Source organism: Protopterus annectens, chromosome 3.part0 (assembly GCF_019279795.1).
Source record: "Protopterus annectens isolate FY-2018-M chromosome 3.part0, PAN1.0, whole genome shotgun sequence".
NCBI classification, from domain to species: Eukaryota; Metazoa; Chordata; order Ceratodontiformes; family Protopteridae; genus Protopterus; species Protopterus annectens.
The window spans coordinates 912,091,004-912,114,044 of NC_056731.1; the positions used below are offsets into that span (position 1 = coordinate 912,091,004).

Below are 23,041 nucleotides of genomic sequence, written 5' to 3' on the forward strand. Positions count from 1 at the left end.
CAGGTTTCTGTATTGCCCTTTGGGCTACCCACTGCACTGTAAACTAGACAAACTTTCAACTTAAGCACTCAAACCATTCACTTCTCAGCCCGGCACTTGCTCAAAACTCATAGCAAGTACTAATAAACCTTAGCACAAGACCCTCCCCCCCATACTGTAGAGAAGCACAAGGCTCTCTGTTTGACTTTACCAGTCAATCAGTAAAACAGTTCACTGTACCTATCCAGGCATGTCCAAAGAGCAGTTTTAGGTGTACTCTCCGGTCCAGCTGGTGAATCTGGGCATTTTGAGGCAATGTTACAACTGCCTTATGTACATAGACAACCCTCTCCTCCTACCACCAAACACAAATACATGCGAGAGATGCAATTTTACAGCCAAACTGGAGGCTAAGCTCTTTTAACCCAAGAGTGGACCAGGCAGTCAAAAAGAGAAGGAAATTACTTGCATCACACCACCAGTCTCACATAGACCTATGAAACCAGCACTTGCAAAAAACACACATAAATACATGAAAACATACGCAGGGGCTCTAAATAAAAATCTGCAAAAGCAACAGAGACCTCCAAAGCAGACATCCAAGCAACCTCCACCCCGCAATACAAACCATGAAACACATACTTCACAAAACCAGTGTGCCATGCAATCACAGCCGTTAAGGCAAAATAACATACCCAATACACTAGTAATAGGTGACTCTATAATCAGGCACACTAACGTCCCGCTCTCTAGGCTGAACAAGGAGAAGGTTAGTGTTAGCTACCTGTTGGTTGCCAGGATCTGCCACATAACACAAGCACTCAGGTCACTCCAGAACAAGTACAAATACGGCATTGTCATTGTCCATGTTGGTGTGAATGACCTGAGCCATACCTCCCTGGACTAAATGAAAAGAGACATGAAGGAGCTCTCTGATCGCATAGCCCAGGCCAATATGACCCTGAGTAGCATTCTGCCCTCACCAAGAATGATACCACTGTATAAAGAAAAAAATATCAATTTCAACAATTGGCTAAGCTTCTGGTGTCATTCAAAGGGAATCCAGTGTCTGTCAGCCTGGAATGACATGCTCGACAAGCCACGCTGCTTTGCTTGAGACAGCTTGCACCTGTCACCCTTAGGCTTTCAAATCCTGGCCAAGGCTGTTGCCACCCCCATAGTGCCTTTTTTAGGCAAGGTTCAAAAGACAAACCCATTGCCATAAATAGCACAAGTAACAAAAAACTGAGGGTAATGCTACTCAATGCCAGAAGTCTAAACCTCAAAATGCACACACTCGAGGCACTCCTCAGTATAGGGAAAATCAATATATGTGCAGTAACATAAACATGGTTTAAGGCTCCAAAGATCACCCCAGCATTCCCAGGCTATAATTCATACCATACATTTCGGCCACAAAACCCGGACCGAAATACAAAAGGCGGGGTGTATCCATATTCATCAAGGATACCCAGACCTCCAGGTAATGGCACAGCACGGTGCTTCAGAGATCATCCACATGCAATTAACAACGGGCAAAACTGTAATCCAAATTGTAGCTTGCTACAGATCACCCACCATGTCCCAGGACCCCCATTCCACATTTCTGGAAACACTGGGAAACATAAAGGTCCTACCAAACACCCTGATATTGGGTGATTTTAATTACCCAAATATTAACTGGGAGAACTACTCAATTACTAACTCCCTTGCCCAACATTTCCTAGACTTTATAAACTCTAATGCCCTGAATCAACTGGTCAACACCCCCACCAGAGGTGACAACATATTGGACCTGGTATCACCAACATGGGCGACTGGTGTTCCACACTGGAGGTCAACCACTCACTGGTTAGATCTGACCATAAACTGATCATTCTGGATATCCACATCCTGCCTCCACCCCCGGTCAAAGAAACCACCATGAAAAACTTTTCAAAAGCAAACTTCACATTACTGAAGACCGAGGTGGAAAGTTTCAAAGCCCCCATGCTACAGGATAACGCTGTCCAAGCTGCAAAATCTTTTACAAATGCACTCTATGGGCACCTACAAGAATGCATGGGTCATGCTATCCCAAGCAAAACCAAGACTCACTCCTCCAAGAAAAGGAAACCAGTCTGGTGGACCCCTGCCATAAACAACTGTACAATAGAAGGAGGAAACTAGTACAGAAAAGAGTAAAATCCCAAGAAGGGAAGACATCCGTAATCAGTATCAGCAAGAAACTACAGTCCCTCATAAAATCTTCCAATGCTACCTTCGAAAGAAAAATTGCCAAGGACTCCAAAGATAACCACAAGGCATTCTTTAGCTATGTCAAGAATCTAAGTGGCAATGCTCAGATCTGCTCGGAGTTAGTGCAGAGTGGCACAAAATACACTGAACCAACCAATATCGCCAACATCCTGGCAGACAGGTTCAGTGCAAACTTCACCCACCCCTCACCCCCAAAATGGCCCATAACCATACCAGAAGAATGTATTGCCCCTGAAATCACAGACACTCGGGTTAAAACAGCTCTCTCCAAAGCCAAAAACATAGCATCAATGGGACTGGACGGTGTCCCAGGCTGCATCCTACACAAGCTCAAAGATGAACTAACCCCTCACCTAAACACACTGTTCAAACTCAGCCTCTCCACAGGCTACATGCCCATAGAGTGGCGCACAGCAATGGTTATTCTGCTCCACAAAGGTGGAGCCACAACAGACCCTGGGAACTATAACCCTATAAGCCTGACTAGCTTGGTCTGCAAGGCTATGGAGCGCATCATCATGGATCTCATTAACAGAGACATTGGGAACCTCCAAACACTGGACCCTACCCAGTTCGGCTTTGTTAAGGGCAGATCATGCCTCCTAAACCTGGTAGACCTTTTTGAGACAGTTACCAAGGTTATAGATGAGGGAAAGGTGGTTCACACAGCCTACCTAGACCTCACAAAGGCCTTCGATACCATTCCCCATTCAGGTATTATAGAGAAGCTCACCAGCCTGAACATAAACCCCTATGTCACGAGATGGGTTGCCAACCAGCTCACGGACAGAACCCACATGGTAAGAGTTGCGGGAGCTAGGTCTGACTCTAAACCAGTTACAAGCAGCATTCCCCAGGGCTCAGTCCTAGGACCCTCCTGTTCGACATATACTTCTCAGAGGTACAGGCAAGCACAGGAGGACTATGGCTGACCAAGTTCGCAGACGACTGCAAACTAGGGGCTATAATTGACTCTTCGGCTGACACCAACATCCTCCAGAAGGGTCTCACTGAGACATATACCTGGTGTCAAAACCATGGCCTCAAGATAAATGCCAAAAAGTGCATAGTCATCCCCTTTGGAAAAAACATAGTACCCACAAACTACCACATAGGTGGTAGCCCCCTAAATATGGAAGATGTAATAAGGGATCTGGTGACCCAAGTAGATAGTAACCTCTCCTTTGACAGTCACATTGCCAAAGTGGTTAGAAAATCCTTCTATGTGGCCCACCTAATCACAAAAGGGTTTGCATCCAGATCAAAGGCAGTCATTGTGCCCCTCTACGCATCACTCATCAGACCCATCATAAAGTACAATGCCCCATTTAGGATGTACCTTACAAGACACCTGCAACAGCTGGAAAGACCACAGAAGTACCTCACCAAGAGGATCACTGGCCTCAAACAGATGTCCTATGCATCTCAACTGAAGAAACTCCAGCTGTACCCGGTTGCTTACCACCTACTCAGAGGTGATCTCTGCCTGACATACAACCCAGAAATGATGGACATGCTCCACCTAAAGAAAACCATAGCCCCTCGAGCCACATGCTCTAGGGATCTAAACCTCACCACAACAGTAACTAGGATGTGATGGAGGGATAGATTCCTGTCCCAGAGAATTTCCATGCTCTGGAACAGCATTCCAATCTACATTAGGCAGAGCTCCTCGCTAACCCTCTTCAAGAGAAACCTTGACGAGTGGATGGGAAACAGAAAGTATACCCCGTGGATCACTTCAATGGCTCTGCTGGACAGAGGCACAGGGAACTAATCTAAGGGGGCGGCGAAAGCCACCACTTTCTGGCTAGGCTTATAAATAGCTTTGGGCAGATAGCCTAATACCTACCTATGAACCTATGAATTTCTCACTCTGGTCATGGCTTGTTGTGAGTCTCTGAGCATTCACTTCATTTTATACTTGGATGACTTGCTGATCTGTGCAGAGTCTGAGCCCAGGTGTTTGGAATTGCTAGAGAAGGTCTCAACCTTACTGTCCCAAACCTGGGTTCAAGTTGAATCGAAAAAGCCATGTCTGACTCCCTTGCATAGACTTGTCTTTCTCTGGTGCTTGTTCGACTCCAACAAGAGAATGGCATTTCTGCATGAAGACAAGGTCCTTTCATACCAGATGGTGTTTCTGGAATTTTCCAAGAAGAATGTCACCTTGACGAGAGAATTCCTAAAAATTCTTGGACTGATGGCATCCATGATTTCCATGATATCACTGGTCTGTCTTCAAATGAAAAAAAATTCAGTGGTATATTTGCAGTTGCTGGACTCAACATCTCCATTAGTTGCTGGTGTTGCCCTTCTTCAGAAAAGCGTTACAGTGGTGGCAAGATCAGTTAAGTATCAATCTAGGGTTTTCTTTCTCTCCTCCAGTGCCAGTGCAGTCTGTCCAGACAGATTTATCCGACTTCACCTGGGGAGCTGTGTCAGTGGAGGTGCACGTGCAAGCCACTTGATGCCCAAAGGAGCATGGAAGCACATCAGTATCAAGACGTGCAAGCCACTTGATGCCCAAAGGAGCATGGAAGCACATCAGTATCAAGGGGATGTTGGCAGTAATTCACTCCTTGAAAGCCCTTCACCACTTTTGTACTATGGATCCTGTTCTAGTTGGTGCAGACAGTGCCACAGTAATGCAGTACTTCAACAAATCAGGAGGTACAAGGTCTTACCCTCTGTTCTGGTTTGCACTGATAGCCTGGAAGCAGGCTTCTCAGTATTCTGTGACACTTCAGGCATCACACATACCATCAGAGCAGATTGTTGTTGCAGACAAATTTAGCAGATCCTGGGTAAACCCACACGAGTTGAAGTTCTAGGCAGTGTTGTTCCAGGATTTAGTCCAGACATGGGAAACACCTCAAACAGATCTGTTCACCTCCTTTCAAAACAGACAGATGGAGAATTTTGTTCCAGACATCCTTGCAGCCATAGTTCTCTTTTCTTTGGACAGGATTGTTCCTGTATGTGTTTCCACCGTTTCCACTTATTCACAAGGCACTTCTGGAAGTTCAAAGAGAAATGGCAAAGAACATTGTGGTGACCCCTATTGGCCCAGGCAGTCTTGTTTGTCACTGTTAATGATATTGGCCAAGGGTAATTACCACAGACTTCCACACGTTGGATCTACTCACACAGTCTCAGGGGTGACTGTTGCACCCTGATTTGAAGAAACTTCAGTTGATAGACTGGATGATTCAATCTTGACTCTGTTTAGTCACTTTTCATGAGGATGTGCAGCAGGTATTAAATGAGGGCAGAAATCCTACTAATAAAAAATCTGATGTTTAGAAATGGATGAAGTTTTCTAAGTGGTAGCTAAGTGGAAACACAAGGTCCATTGAAGTTAATGTCCCTCTGGTCTTGAAATAGTTGTGTGAGTTACTTCAGGATGGCTTATCATATGTGTCCATTAAGGTGCATTTAGTGGCCATCTCTGCTTGTCTGCTAGTGGATATTCCTCTTTCTTCTCTTTTGATAAAACACTTCATGAAGAGTATTACATATGAGACCTCCTTGCAAGCACATTTCTCCTTCATGGGGTATACGTTATGTTCTTGAAAAAAATGAACCTTACCACCTGTTGAACCAGCAGCTCATGCTGATCTCAAGTTCTTAACATGCAGAACTGTTTTGCTTATTGCTTTGACATCTGCAAGGTGAGTTTCTGAGCTGCAAGCTGTCATGGTGGGACAACCTTACCAGATTTTCCACAGGGTAGGGTTGTGTTATGCACTAATCCTTCTTTCATGCCAAAAGTGGTCTCAGAATTCACTCTTGGTCTATTACTCTTCCTGTGTTCTTTCCAGAACCTAAGAATAAGGGAGAGAGGATACATAATACCCTGTATGTGCACAGGCAGCTCAGGTACCGCCTTGACAGAACAAAGCCCATTAGGAAGACTGAAAGGCTTTTATTTCCTTTTCTGGGGCAAAGAAATGTTAACTGTCTCTAAGCAACCCACTGCACATTGGTTGTCCTCTGGTATTGTTTTTTGTTTCACCCACCATGGAAAGGCAAATCCAGGCAAGGTAAAGGCACATTCCACCAAGGCCTTTTCCTTTTCTGTGGCGTATTAGAAAAGAGTGGACTCTAGAAGTATTTTAAAGGCAGTAACTTGAACCTCTGTCCATACTTTCACAAAGTTTTACAAACCGGATGCTTTTTCCTAAATCCAGAGCAGGCTTCATGAGGCTCATTCTCCCTAGGCTTTTTGACCCTTATCTTTCCTCCTCTCAGGTTGACTAAGCTGTGGGAATGTACTTGTTTGCCAGTAAGGCAGTGTGTTTGGTGAGCATAGTACAGTTGTGTAAGTTCCTTTTACCTGTAACAGTAGATGTTCATAAATAATGCTGCCTTACTGGCAATAACCTCCCACCATCCCCCTTTTGTTGCCTGCATATAGTTGGTTGTGGAAGTTGCTGTTGTGTCTTTGTTCAGCAACCTTTTATGGTGTGTGTGTGTTTTGGTTTGAAACAAGGTTTTTGCAAAGCTTCTGTTTTCATCTGCTTTTCCTGTTGGACCCTAGAAAACTTGAAATAGTTAAAGAGTTCTATCTGTGAATGTGAAAGGCTGTCCTGATCTTGCCAGGTGATTGGTTCTTCAGCCACATAGGGAGTGGGAGGAGTTCTGAGCTTTGTGAGAGGATACAAGGGTACTGCTACTGATATTCCAGTAAAGCAGTGTGTTCTACGAACATGTACCATTGCAGGTAAGTAGAATTTATGCAACTTTACTTTTTTGTAGTACACTAGCTCTTAAAATAGCTACTGTCTTTCTATGGTAATGATCCTGTGATTTTTGTTTTTTTTTTCTTCTCACAAATTTATTAACACACTGGAGTTGCATGTTTTCTGTGGCTGTCTCTCCATGATGCTCCTGCCTTACAGCACTCATCTTAGCACTCATGCCCCTGCTGTGCTGCAACTTAACTAACAGTATGCCTGTTACATTATAGAAGAACTGTATTTACCTTGGTAATAATGGGTTGAGGTCAAGACAGCATATTGGTATTTCACAGACTAGTGCAAATGCACATGCTCGCACTTATTAGCAAACACTTCTGTTTGTTCAATACCTTCCCACTCCCATTCTTGACCTCCCCGAGTATATCTGTTCTCCCTCCACAAAAAAAAAACTCTCCCAGTCACAAGCCATTCATATCCCCAACTATAACCACAATACATTAATGAAGCACCGTACTTTATACACAGGTGTATAGCTGTAAAACTCCCATAAACATTAACCTTATCAGGGAGTACTTTCAGTATAAACTGCCAGCACACCCAATAAAACACGTTTAAATTGCTGTCAGACTATCCATTCTAGCCACCCTGTTGCTATTTGCATGGACAACAGACTACCTGTTATCCGTGCTCCACTACAACTTTAATAACTTCCTAAATAACTCCCACCACTTCTGCAGTTTCACTTTACAATCCTACAGTCTCTATCTAGACTATCTCTACCATTTTACTAAACTCAAACATTGATCCTTATGGAAAAAAAAATATCATATTTGCTTGGAAAAAAATCAAACTAAAACTACACTGGCTTTATACACCAGCCCTTATGCATCTTCTGTTATCCAGCCCTAATCCCTTTACTGACCATTACTGCTCATAAAATAAAATGATCCCACACTTCTTCACCTCAATCAACTTCATAGTTCGATAAACCATTACAAAGCAAACATCTTGGAGTTTCACAGAAATATAATGGATGTGAAGAAATATTCACTCCAGGCTACAGCCTTATCCAAAAAGATAATTTATTGCATAACTCCCAAATATTCATCCCCCTCTTTTGACAAAATAGACCTTTTTAACCTAACTGTCAATGCATGCACATAATTTGTTATTGGTAGAACTTGCATCTGCCATCTGACATAACATGAAAACATAAACCTACTTGAGGGCATACTACACTGGATCACTAACCACACAAAACAACCTACAATACTTCTTGGAGATGTCAACATCGATTGACCAAAACCACCTTTTGACTCACAAGCTTCTAAACAGTCACCAAATAGTAACCTGTTTGGCTTTACCTAACTGATACAAGATCCTTCTAAAATTGATAAAGGTAGTAGTAAACACAGTACACTAGACTGGATTTTAACAGTTCAAGGTAACCATACCCCAAGCAGACTCCAAGTAATTATCCTCCGGTAGATGGCAAATGTTGGAGGTGTGATAAGGAGGAAGGAGGAACTTGGGAACATATGTTTTCAGACTGTAATGAGTTGACAGACTTTAAAAATTCCCTACAGAATACTCTTGTCAAGGAATACTGAGTAAGTAAATGAGTGTAACTAAGGAAATTATTTTTTTTTTTAGTCTGGATACAGGATCTCAATTGCCTAGACATAGTAGAGCTTTGTTAAATTTAATTCTGGTGGCTGACAAAAAAGCAACTAGAAAATGGAAATCAAAGTCTAAACCAACAATACTTGAAGTAGTGAATATTTTAACAAAGATAAAAGAACAGGAAGTGGGATAGACCCGCGGTAGTGGTGCTGCAGTAGCATTGTCGCCTCACAGCAAGACGTTGTCCCGTTTGATTCTCAGCTAGAGCATCTTCTGTGTGGAGGCATACGTGAATGGGCATGCCTTCGTTGAAGGTTGTGCGTCAGGGCTGGTATCTCGGCATGTAAAAATCCACTACCAAACATAAGCGGACTGGAGTTCCGCTGTGGCGACCCCTAACCGGGATAAGCCGAAAGACCCAACAAAAGAACAGGAAGTGGGATCTTTAGAAATGGGTAGGAGTAAATTACATAGAAAAAAATGGAAATTGTGGTGATAACACATGCAGAAAAATGTTTTGGAGGAGGAATGAGCTTTAAGAGAAGATGGGAATTAAACAATTTATGTAATGTTGGATTGATTATATTGTATAGAACAATATATGTGATGTATAATGTTTGAAAATGTGAACTTGTTAGTATGGTTTGATTGCCTTTATATAAGTGTAGGTTTGCCTATGTTGCAAGTGATAATTCAGAAAAGGTGTTTAAAATGCTTAATAACCATATTCACTCCTGAGGTATTGTTAGTGACTCCTTCAGTGACCAATATCTCACTTTTGTTATCTGGGTTTAACAAAAGACCTGTAGAAATACAATATTACTTTCGATCCATGCCAATAAATCTTTCAAAAAAGATGCTTTCATCACTCTACAGAAAAAGTGTAATTGGCACCCTCTTTATAACTCCTCTTAGTTTACCATGCCTATCAGTCTATTCCATGGATCTGATTCAGAGAAAGCAAGAAAGTTAAATTCAACTTAATTACCTGATGACCACTAAATTAATGTCCTCTAGAGACAAAGCATAGAAACACTGGAAGATAGAATAATCAACACAAATTAACGAACCTATACAACATTCTGGAACAAAGTTACCGTTATAAGAGAGCACAAATAATCATAAACAATATTGTGCTTGTATCAGCAAAGTGGTTGGGCCTTCTCAAAGCCTAAACCTGCTTGAAGTTAGCAACTCTAACAGCTGCTTTGATGATTCCCTTTATTCTGTTCATGTCTCCAAATTATGGAATTTTATAATGCCAGATCTGAAACTAGACTCTAACCACAACATATTTCTCCATAAAATAAAAAACTGTGTAGCTGCCAACTGAGTCTGTACTTACTCTTGATTTCAGCTTTCAGATGTTTGCAATTCTATGTGCTACTCAGATACTCCTGTGTCCTCATAATTGAATATGTCCGGTTGTAACTAAGCCATATCCTCTCTTCTTTCTCTCATTCCTGCCTCCCTCCTATATACATCTCCACTCACCTGCAGTCCTTTTTACGATAACATTAACATATTGCTGTTCTGCTTTTTCTTCATTTACCCACAGTCCTACATAAATCACAAACCTAACTATGTATACTATTGATCTGTTCTTAATTTGTAATACGTACACTTCTTGTACACATGAATCCATTGTATTTCTTCTGCTTGCTCTTAAACTGTTTTGTTCAACTGTGTACTGTATATTTGTTTTAGTTTATCTTAAAATGTTTTAATTTTTCTGTAACTAACCTGAAACCTTTCTCCCCAGGCCTCCAGAAAAAAATAGGCTGTTGCTCAGTGGGAATATCCTTGTAAACAAATAGAATGAATGACTAAATAAAATCAGTCAGTCAATAAATAAATAGTATCTTAACACCTATGTTTTTTTTTTATTGATGTTGGCCTGAAAACTGCAAGGTCCATCACCATTATTATTTATTTGGTAAGTCGCATCCTTGCTTTCTTCTCCTCCCAAATAAATTTCGTCAACTCTTTATTAATTATGGTATAAATATGTTTGGTTGATAAAAATCCTGACCTGTATATAAAACTAAAGGGACTAGAACCATTTTCACTGCTTGTATCTTACTATCTGTATCCATAATCAAAAGCTTCCAGCTTTTCGGATTTTGAGTTATCTTTTGGGCGGCGAGGTGGTGCAGCGGTTAATGTTGTCATCTCACAGCAAGAGGTTCTCTGGTTTGATTCTCTGCTGGGGTGCTTTCTGTGCGGAGTCTGCATGTCCTTCCGGTGTTCGCGTGGGTTTCCTCTGGGTACTTCAGTTTCCTCCCACATTCCAAAGACATGCACCTGGGGAGTTTCTCCTTAGAAAAAAAAAATTGGCTATGTCCTAGTCGGACTTTTCCAGATAACAAATGTTAAATAAATAAAAATAAATTAAAATGTTGTTTAATTTCTGCACACATGTCCTTAGTTGCCATAATAAAATCCTTTTTTATTCCATTCACCTAAATACATCTTATGATGTCCCTATAAATATGGGTGTTGCATAGTTCTTGTGTGGGTACATAGTTTGCAGCTATAGCCTCTGTTTTGTCTTCATTAATTTTATGTCCCAAAAAGATTTGAAACTGTATCAAAATGTTCCACAAAACCAGCACGTCCTTTTCAAGCACGACCTGGGCCATTTGGGAAAAAAAGGAAAAAAAAGAAGTAGCGTTCTACAATGAAGATAACAAGCAAATGATAAAATAGCAATAGAATTACAATTTACATATACATAGTCAATCTACATTAGTGTAAGTCAGGCTGTACATTAGCAAGAGTAACAAATAAGTAAAGTGAGTTGTCCATCTAGAAGAAATGAATGTGGTTTTAAAGATGATCCATTTAGACTGATAAAGAGATTAGGCATAAGGACTGAAGTGAGAATGTGCTGTGTAAGGTAGCATACAATAGATACAGAAGTATAACGAATGGAATAAGGTCGGAGTATGTAATGGAGAGAGCAGATATAGGGGAATGGGGGCAATGTACGTGGAGAGACGAAGGATGGAAAAAGTGAGAGGAAGGTAAAATAAGCACCAATGTGGCATTAAAAGAGGAAGGTGGAGTAAGGTAGCAGGGTATATCTTTTGGAAGGGTGGGATGTTTATGGGTCAGTAAGTTTGTAGAGGGGCACTGAGATAAATTAGTAGTAAGCCTGCTACAATAGGAAAAGGTTAATATATGCTATCTTAATGTATCTGTGGTAGTAATCATTTGCCTTAATGCTTTTTTTTTCTTTTCTAGCCATTATGGAAATTGCTTGTTGACATGGTAAGAAAATCTTTAATTCTTTAGCTTCACTTTTAGATAGTGCTTGCAATGTGTATAAAACTAATGTTACATAACTGTATTGGAAAGGTATAGCATACAGAAATAATGAAAAGACTGCATGCATTTTATATTGTTTGTACTATTTTAAGTATCTTTTTTAGGAAAAAAAAAGAATATTCTGAGTGATAATTAAACTATCGCTTACAGTGTTTAGTTTCTGCTGTGAAACAATGGATTTTTGTGAATAGCAGCTTACATCTTTTGTGATGGTGTGTTGTTTTGCCGTGTGTTCAGATTTGTGTGTGTATTTATGTGTATTTATGTATAAGTGCACACGCATATATGTATGTGAGTATAAACACGCATGTATACATGTATATGTGTGCATGTGTTCAAGCAGATGTAAATGTATTTAATTTAATTAGAAAAATAATGTTATGTTAGTAATCCTTTTGTGGTCTAGTATGCATAAATAATTAAACACTTTAAAGTAAGGGAAGTGTGGCTTTTACTAAAACTATATTATTGAGTACCAAGCTGAAGACAAAAGGAATGCAGGTGTGTGTGTGTGTGTGTGTGTGTGTGTGTGTGTGTGTGTGTGTGTGTGTGTGTAGGAGGCATGAATACTCCCATACACACTTCCCCTTTCCCCAGCTCTGTGGAAGAGAGCTCTGCATTGACAGTGGAAGCCAACAATACAGACAGCCACTTTCAGGTGTAACTATTATTTTTATTTATTTTACATTTGTTGACCGGGCTAGTCTAACTGGATACATGTCCATTTTCAGTAGAGTGGGGAGATAAGCACCAACACACACAATTACAATAAAGAATGTTGCTACAGTACAAGCATAACACAGCTGATGTTAATAAAAATACAATACTAATAACAAACATACCACAAAATTGTATTTGCAGCAGCTTCCGTTCCTCCTACGATGAGAAGATGGTGTTGGCTGCTGAAGCTCAACCTCCCTCGCCTGGTCCTTCAGATGCCCATTTTATGTTTTCCTATATGAGGAAAAGAAAGACTTAAATACATTTATATCCTCTCTGGCACCTTGGTGGACTGGGACACTGAATCTTTTCAGGCTTTTTAGGTCATCCACTTGCAGCAAGACATATCAGATTTCTGTACCCAGAGCTCCTACGTTTTCAGCCACATTTCCTTTTTGAAGTGCAGTACAGAGCCATTTTCTTCACTAGTTATTGTACGGTAGGTCCAAACACACAATCTCTTCAATGAAAATATACTTCGTAACTTTTGTAAGTGTATTAATTCCATTCTGACAGATATTTTCATCAATTATGACATTATATTATGTCATGAGGCTAACGTGTAGCACATAGAGAAAATAAATATGGTCTAACCTCCATGAGATTTGGACTTCAAACTGCATTCTCTGATACTCCTGTGTACCACATGAAATGATAATCACTATAGCTAACTCATTAGCATTAAAAGTATATACACCATATTCTATACAGATTTCCACTTTATTGGTTCTCAGCTTTTGGTTACCTTGTGAAAAAATGCAGTCTGTTTCAAGGCAATTAGGTATTGGTATAGATGAAGAATGTGCCTCTCTTCTTTTATTATCACCTACTCAGAGCCACATGTGGTCTAACGTTTTTGTTAATAAACTTGGGATAGTGGCTATGATCTTTGTGGTCATGACTTAGAAGGTGGTTCCTTGTATTCTGTCTGTTTGCTAAGAAATGTAAAACCTTTCATCTCTCATCCTGATGTGGTGTCTGCAGATAAGGCAACACTGCACAATTCAGAATGTCTTCTAAAAGATCACTGTTATGTTGTATCATTTTTCTTATTTTTGACTTTTTGTTGCTGTTTTGTTTACAGTACTAATCTCTTTACTTGAACAGTTTATTTGTGCTTCCTTTTTACTTGTATCATTTTCATATGTATACCTCTCAACTCTCCAGAATGTCCAGATTTACGCCTCTCATTGAGGATCTAAGTCTGTAAATAATGAAAAACATTTGAATTTCTTTCTTCATTATCCTTCAAAAAATGCATGCTAATGCAAAACCTGTTATTTTATCATCTTTTCTCTGATTTTTCTCACCACCAATATTTTTGGCTTTGTCTATAATTATTGAGCTAGGATGTTGAGATTTATGTATATAAGTTTTTGTTTCCCTACTTTACTTTTTCCTTGCTAAGATTTGGAACTTCCCCACTGGTTGTGTGTGTGAGGGTGAAGTTGAACAGGATTCAGAGGCTTCTTTTGCTTCTCAGTTGTAAAGTTTGTTCTTGTTGCTAAATGGAAAGTTCAGTTTATTTCTTTGAAACACTCTATATTTCAAGTTCTGTGGCCTATCATTAACAATGCAAAAGTATTTCCTTTACAGTTATATAGTCTGTGATGTCGCCAGACGTCTTATTGGGTGCATTTATCTGGTGATATTCCAAAAGCTTGAAAAGACCAACAGCAGGTATGTCAAACAGAAAAAAAAACATGATGGCTACTAGGGATGACTGTATTTAAAAATGTCAGGTAAAATACTTGCAGTGTGAAGCTATTAAACACCCTTGTAAGACAATACTAGTGAGTTGAATTTCAGGAGTATTGCAACATAGTGTCTCTCTGAATAAAATATGTTTATGGGAGCATCTGGAGGATGAAGAAGATGAATTGGAACTTATAAATGTGGTCAATTAGTGGTATAGTTTATTAATTTACAAGAATGTTTTATTTCTCATGGTTGGGGAGGTTAGGACTATGTATATAGTGTAGTAGATAACTGTGATTCTGGAGTAGACAAACACAACTCATATCTTAAGAGGCCTAGAGGTTTAAGTCCTTTTGCAACCATCCTAAATATGAATATTTTGCAAGTAATATTTTTGTCATCCTGTTTGTGCCACTGTTGGAATAATAGTTAAGCAGCCCACCCACCTGTCAAGTAGGGCTGTCTGTACAGTGAAACCATGTCAATATTTTTAGGAAAAGGGGGCAGTAATTTGGCTGCATGCCTTACTTGAATGTAAACAGTTGTATGTTAAATGAAAATAGAAGGGCCTCAGCTTTCTGCTTGATTTTTGTTTGGTAAATACTGCAGAAGCCCCCACTAGTACATGCCCTTTGTAGATAGAAAAAACAAAGAACCACTAAATTTAAGGTTAAAAGTTAAACATAACACTTTCACTTAATTTTTTTTTTTTGTGAACAAAATAATAACCCTGAACATTGCCATGTTAGAATTTTCTTTTTTCCACAGGAGCCTAAGCAGTTACTGTCTTGTATTGACTTCCGATATATCACTGATGCCCTCACAGAAGATGAAGCCCTTGGTAAAAGCACATTTTTTGTAAGATGAATTGTTGTAGCTTGTTTTACATTATAAAGTGGATAAAATGTCATGTGCAGTTGCATTATAGAGAGACAAGGATTCAAAAACTGGGTGTTGAGCTCTGTTGTCTATATTAACTAGGCATTCTGATTCAGAAAGAGGGCTGTGAATGGAGACCTCATGAATAATTAACACTTAAAACAGAGCAAAACCATTGTCGTTAACACAATGATGCTGTAGTTGTGTTGTTAGACTGGTGGCAGTCATTGAGCTACTTGGTGAAACTCAAAGTAACAATTTGTAATGTAACAAAAAATTGTAAATACAGTGAAGTAGTCAAACTAGCTGCACATGGCAACAGCAGCTAAAACTCAGTTGCCATCACTGAATTAAGCCCACATAACTGAATACTGACATCTTTTATTTCTGAATTACACATACACCCACTATGGACCACTTTGTGATTGATCTTGTATTCTGCATTTAAATGCAAGTAGGATTTCTTGTAAAATGTATGGTTTTCTATATGTCGTCCAAAGGCTGTTTAACTTGCATGATGGCAGACGAATGATAAATAATGAAAGTATCACAGTGTACCTAATAGCCTGTGTAGTTTGCTAACATAATTAATGTCGCTTCTGATACATTGCTCATGTACTCCTTTCTTATTTTGAATTTTTTTGTTGCAGAAATACTGGAAAAAGCTAAAAGTGGAAAGGCCGAGAGAGGTACGTATACACAAGAAAGATTGTTATGCTATCCTTTGTGGTATAGTTGCTTATGCTTTTACTTGTTATAAAGCCTTTAATGTTTTGCATGCAAGAGCAATGTTCTTGTTTGACTAGAAGGAGAATCCATTTAAGTGATGTCAAGTTTTACCTGTATGCATATTGATAAGAGAGCAATGGATAAAGCAGAACCATAGCTGGCACATTGTGCACCTGGTGCTGTTCCCTTTCTGGTGCCCATCAGCCTGATGTTGAGATAAAAAAGGTCCATTCTCTGATCTGTTGCTCCTCATTTGAGGAGGAAGCTAGGTCTGTTGTCAGTTCATCATTCTACAGTTTTAAGTTGAGGGGTAGCAAAAAATAAATGTGTCTTTCGGCTTTTCCCGGTTAGGGGTCGCCACAGCGGAACTCCGGTCCGCTAATGATTGGCAGTAGATTTTCACGTGCCGAGTTGCCAACCCTGATGCACAACCTTCAATGAAGGTCTGCCCATTCACGCATGTCTCCACACAGAAGATGCTTTAGCTGAGAATCGAACAGGACAACGACTTACTGTGAGGCGACAACGCTATCGCAGCACCACCACCGCAGTTACGGGTAGCAATAAATAAGTAAAAAGGTCTTACTGAGCTGTAATTAAATGTAGCAATCAGCTTTCTTCAAGTTAGACCATACACAAAGTGATGTGACCTGAGCACAAATCAGTATTGGCATTGATTTCTGTACCAGCATTCAGAAATGCCAGTACGGAAATTATTGACAGTATTGGCACTGCTGATTGATCATGATCTCATGATCAGGCCCTTCCTTAGCTATGTATCTGGGGTAGTATGTTAATTGCAGTCTGTTGTGTATTTAGAAACTGTGATACATATCATTATTGCAGTGAAACATTTGATAAATTAATTGCTTTGTTTCATTTTAATATAGTAATAATAATAATAATGACATTTTTCTGTCGTGCACATTTTCCAATCCTTTTAATTACTTTGTTTTTAATTATATCATGTGTGAAGTAAGTTAACCCCATATGAGTTGTATATTTTTATTTTATGTATTTAAGTGTATAAGCACACCAGACATAAATGGCTCTGTTCACTGGCAGTTCAGGAACTCTGTCTGGTTTAGTTATATTTTAAATTATTTAGTTTGCAGGTGAATACTGAGAGGAACAGATCCAGCATTGCAGGATGAATCTGATTAGCTGCTGATTTCCTTAATTATATATAGTAAAGTGCCAAACTGACAGTTTGGTTTGTATAAAACTATATAAAAATGTCACTGTCATTAAAGATCTAGAGATAATGATAGAAAACACTTTGACTAATGTGCAAAATCAGAAAGGCATGTTCTGTAATCCATATAATTCTAAACATCATGTCTAATTGGTCCATAGAGGTCAGTGTATCTCATTATACCTCACTTATTTAACCCATAATTGAATATAATTCCTACTACAGGAAACACAGATGTGATCTTTTACCTCATCATTAGTTGTACATTACAGTATTTGCAGCAATTTACACTTTCTAGGTTTCCATCTGAATCAACACATCTTTGTTATGAACCTGGTAGACTGAAGAGCCTTCTAGCTCCCAGCCATAGAATCTCTAGCTATTAACAGTAGAGTCAAGAAGCACCATCAAAAAAGGTGGACTCAGGCCAGCACTAGAAAATGGCCTTCTACTTGTGACTGCAGGATTCTCTGTCAATTGCAAAAGACTCAAAACTCTACTAAACAAAATCTTTACATTTTTGAATGACTCACACCACTTCAAACAACACTGAACCTCCCTCACCAAGGTAAAATTTCTATAAATCGCAGTAACTGTTAAATTATCTTCCTCATTACTGATACTCAGAATCCTTAAACTTAACCACTGTCTCTCACTGAATTCCTTCCTTAAAGTAGAACTGTTACCCAGTACCTTCAATCATCTGATTCCCTCTTCTCACCCCAAGCTGTTTGTTAGGGTTCAGAAAGCATTCGACTGGTGTTCTAAACTTCAGAATGCAGTCCAAGTTATCTTCGGGTCCCCTACCCACTCCTTGCCAGTTCAAGCTTCATCTCAGTACCTTCTTCATGAATAACTTTTGTGCAGTCGTCAGGATAAGAAAATATTATGTGTAACCCAATTCAAAAGTGAACTTTAGATATCTGATTAGAGGAGGCTGCTTGTTTGATGACAGAACTTTTCGCCACTTTGTTTGCATTATCATTGTGTTGTGATTGTGCCATTACAGTATGCCAACTCTCTAGTGTATGTAGAATGTGTACATAAATGATTTATTTAGTTTTGTAACAAGGCTGTACCTGAAAATGTGCCCTTGGGTCCAGTCTACTTGTTTTAAATAAAACAAATGTTATTTAATATACCTTGATATGTAGCTTTCAAACAAGCCTTCTGGAATATCTTGAAAAGGTAGAGCAGTTCCTTGCTGTGAAAAAAATGTAGCACATGAAAACCTTGAAGGATTCAGAAAGGCTTCAGGAGTTGCCATTATTTACTTAAGTATCTGCATTTGTTTATTGAGGATGTTCAACTGTGCCATGAGAGATTCCCTTTCAGTGGAGGCCAGGGGAGAAAAGCTCCAACGTTGTCAACTATAAAAGAAAATGTAAAAAGGATAAGTAGGTATGTTACAATAGCAGTACAGGCTTTAAAATTGTTCAAATTGTACATGAAAAGAGGCAAAACGTGCTACAATAACAAAACATATTAAGATGCAAGTGTACTATGGAAGGTACAGTACATTGTAGATTAACATAGCAGTAAAAGTCAATAGTGTTTGACTCTTAGTCTTTAAAGAGAAGTTAGGAGTGTGGAGAGGTGGATAAAAAAGGGGCAATAGAAAAACAACAGTCAGGAGGGGAAATAAGGAAAGTAAAGTTAAAGAAAAGGTGTAATAGAAAGAGAACAGAGTAGTAGGTGTAAGAGAGTGAAGAACAAATAGCTTCTAGTGGTTGAAAATTTTTTGAACATTCACAGTATGTGTGTACGATAAATTATTGCATGGTATGTGTGTGTGTGTGTATATATATATATATATATATATATATATATATATATATATATATATATATAGACACACACACACACACACACACACACACACACACACACACACACACACACACACACACACACTGGATATAAAAAGTTTACACACCCCTGTTAAAATGCCAGGTTCTTGTGATATAAAAATAAATGAGACTACAATAAATCATTTCAAAAATTTTCCCACATTTAGTGTGACCTATAACCTGTACAGTTCAGTTGAAAAACAAATATGTTAGGGAAAAAATGTAAAAAATAAACAACTTACAATACGCTGGTTGCATAAATAAGTGTGCACACCCTTAAACTACTTTGTTGTGTGTGTGTGTGTGTGTGTGTGCACACCCTTCAACTAATACTTTGTTGAAGCACCTTTTGATTTAATTACAGTATTCAGTCTTCTTGGGTAGGAGTTTATCAGCATGGCACATCTTGACTTGGCAATATTTGCCCACTCTTCCTTACAAAAGTGCTTCAAATCTGTCAGATTGTGAGAGCATTTCTTGTGCACAGCCCTCTTCAGGTCACCCCACAGATTTTCTATTGGATTTAGGTCTGGGCTCTGGTTGGGCCATTCCAAAACTTTAATTTTCTTCTGGAGAAGCCATTATTTTGTTGATTTGGATGTATGCTTGGGGTCATTGTCATGTTGAAAAGTGAAATTCCTCTTCATCTTCAGCTTTCTAGCAGACGCCTGAAGGTTTTGGGCCAAAAATGACTGGTATTTGGAACTATTCATAATTCCCTCCACATTGACTAAAGCCTCAGTTCCAGCTGAAGAAAAGCAACCCCAAAGCATGATACTGCCACCACCATGCTTCACCGTGGGGATGGTATTATTTTGGTGATGCAAAGTGTTGTTTTTGCACCAAACGTACCTTTTGGACTTGTGGCCAAAAAGTTCAACCTTGGTCTCATCAGACCATAACACATTTTCCCACATGCTTTTGGGAGACTTGATGTATTGTTTTGCAAATTTTAGCTGGGCCTGGATGTTTTTTCTGTGTAAAAAAAGACTTCCGTCTTGCAACCCTACCACATAGTCCAGACATATGGCGAATAGGGGAGATTGTTGTCACATGTTGTACACAACCAGTGCTTGCCAGAAATTCCTGCAGCTCCTTCAGTGCTGTTGCTGTAAGTCTCTTGGCAGCCTCCCTTACCAGTTTTCATCTTGTTGTTTCATCAATTTTGGAGGGACATAGGTTCATGGGTTCATAGGTAGGTACTAGGCTGTTGGTCCGAGGGCCTATGTAAGCTTAGTCAACAAGGTTCCCTGGCTTATGCTACCCAAGAAAGTTATTTTCCTGTGCCACTGTCAAGCAGAGACACAGAGGTGATCCCCGGGGTGTATTTCCTATTTCCCATCCACTCATCAAGATTTTTCTTGAAGAGTGCTAATGAAGAACTTAGCTTGACATAGATGGGTAGCCTGTTCCAGAGTATGGGAACTCTCTGATACAGGAATCTATCCCTCCAGCATGTCCTGTTTATTGTGGTGATAAGGTTTAGTTCTCTAGAACATCCAGTTCTTTGCAACGTCACTGTTGTCCCATATTTTCTCCACTTCAGTGTTCCATGGTATATCCACTGTTGTTGTTGTTGTGTCTTTCGGCTTTTCCCGGTTAGGGGTCGCCACAGCGGAACTCCAGTCCGCTAATGATTGGCAATAGATTTTTACGTGCAGAGTTGCCAGCTCTGATGCACAACCTTCAACGAAGGTATGCTCATTCACGCATGTCTCTACACAGAAGGCGCTCTAGCTGAGAATCGAACAGGACAACGTCTTACTGTGAAGCGACAATGCTACCGCAGCACCACCACCACAGTCCATGGTGCTGTGGAAAATTTTTTATGCCCTTCTCCTGACTGATACCTTTCAACAATGAGATCCTTTTGATCCTTTGTAAGCTCTCTGCGAACCATGGATTTTGCTGTAGCAATCAACTGAGTAAATGTCAAGAAAATCCTACTAGGACAGCTGAACTTTATTTGAAGTTAATCAGAGTCTCTTTAATTGATGGCAGGTGTGTACCCAATAGGACTGAATGCTGTAATTAAATCAAAAGGTGCTTCAACAAAGTATTAGTTTAAGGGTGTGCACACATAACAGAATATTAGTTTAAGGGTGTGCACACTTGTGCGACCAGCATATTGTACATTTTTTATTTTTTATATTTTTTCCCCTAACAGATTTGTTTGTTTTTCAATTGAATTGTACAGATTATAGGTCACATTAAAGCTGGAAAAAGTTTTGAAATAATTTATTGTGGTCTCATTTTTTTATATCACTAAAACCTGGCATTTTAACAGGGGTGTGTAAACTTTTTATATCCACTGTGTGTGTGTGTGTGTGTGTGTGTGTGTGTGTGTGTGTGTGTGTGTGTGTGTGTGTGTGTGTGTGTGTGTGTGTGTGTGTGTATTGTCTCAACGGATGAAACATGCTAACTTTAGTGTATGAGACTGATTTTAGGCCTCTTACAGAGTACAAATACTCATTTTGTGTATATACCAAAGGTCAGTTAAAAAAGCTGGAGGGTGTTCAAAGAAAATTTACTAAAAGAATTACGAACTTGAAGACTGTTGAGTATGGTTCCAGATGTAACATGTTTAAATTTGTGTAGTTTCTGTTATGTGTATTTGTGCTAAATTGATTCTGGCATGTACATATTTTATGATCCAATTTTGTAGGTAATGTACAACATGGAGATCAGTAGATGTACTATAAATCATAAGTGTAATAATATGAAGTTTGTTGTTAAATCGGGTAATTCTACAGTAGGAACTCAGTATGAGGATATTAGATATTATCTGTACTAGCATGACTGGCTGAAGTTTTGTAAATAATTGTAAATTTCCCTGTGTTACATATGCCAGTATGACTAGCTATAATTTTGTAAATAAGTTTGTCTTTTGATTATCACTGTGATTTATGCAAGATGTTTGAATGTCAAGCAGTTTTCTTCTGACTGACCAAATGTTCATGCTGTTTTTATTGAGAATTCTGAATGTATGTTATGTCAGTCAACTGACGTAGATGTGATGTCCATTGTGTGCTAGAGCTGAGAGACTAGAATCTTCACTGCAGCTGTTTGTTTATTTTTCAAAGTCTGATATGAGAGAGTAGAATTCTCATGGCTAGCAGCGTCTTGTTACTATTAAAAAATCTGCTATAAAAACAGGTTTTGAGTCAGTTGTTCAGTTTGTTTTCCGGAGCTGTTCAGCAGTAGTAGTCCATTTGTTTCCAGAGTAGTTGTTCAAGTCACTGAGGACAGGCAACGGCCTGGAGTGTGGACATAATTCCTCATCTTGCCTTGAAGAAGTAAGAGTGTAATCTTGCCTTGCTGAGTTGTTTAGATTAGATAGGGACAGTTAATCTTCAGATAATCAGGGAACTACAGATAGATGATTTCTAAAATCAGTGTGAGATATGTCCCTACAGTATTATTTTCATATTTTCTGTGTGTGAAACTGTTGTTATTGGAATCAGTTATTCAATATTTTCATGTTTTAAGTCCTTTTATTTATTATAAACATTTTACTACTTCTCATTGTGGCTGGTTATTTAGTACTTTTAATAACCTGAGTGTGTTTATGCCTATTTTGATAACACCAGGGCCACTCCAAAAAACCTTACTGCCTGGGTTAATGTTACCATTTGTATCAATATCTGTTTTACTCAATTTAATTGAACACCTCTTTTGAAGGGTATTGTGGTATTTGACTGGTGGCAGCCATTACCTTGTAATTTGGGCAGAGAAACACAGCAGGTAAATCTGTGTCAGTCTTTCCCATGATTGTGTGTATGTGTAAAATCAGACATTTAAGAGTGGGTGTGTCAGATACCTAGAACTGGGACACAGTGTTCTGCAGTGGCTAGTGTGGAGACTCATTTGGGGACTTCGAGTGAAGCATATAGTCCAGTCCCAGGTTTTGGGACCAGTTCCAGATGTACTCTTAGAGGAAATTGTGTGTTTCTATCCCTTCTTTTAGTAACACTCACTTAAAGATGACAGAGGAGAGGATTGAGATTCCTTAGTTACTGCTCTGGGGTAAAGAGGTCTCATCATACTCTGTACATAACTGTTAAATCTATTAAATT

General features: G+C 39.2%; 1 protein-coding gene across 1 annotated transcript in view; it reads left to right on the forward strand.

The window, feature by feature from the left end:
* Positions 1–23,041, forward strand: part of ENOSF1 (enolase superfamily member 1) — an 852,891-nt gene that overhangs the window by 288,949 nt on the left and 540,901 nt on the right. The window contains exons 5-7 of the mRNA XM_044065235.1: positions 11,811–11,837; positions 15,081–15,153; positions 15,842–15,880. Coding sequence (XP_043921170.1) covers positions 11,811–11,837; positions 15,081–15,153; positions 15,842–15,880 — 139 coding nt within the window. The remainder of the gene's footprint in view (positions 1–11,810; positions 11,838–15,080; positions 15,154–15,841; positions 15,881–23,041) is intronic.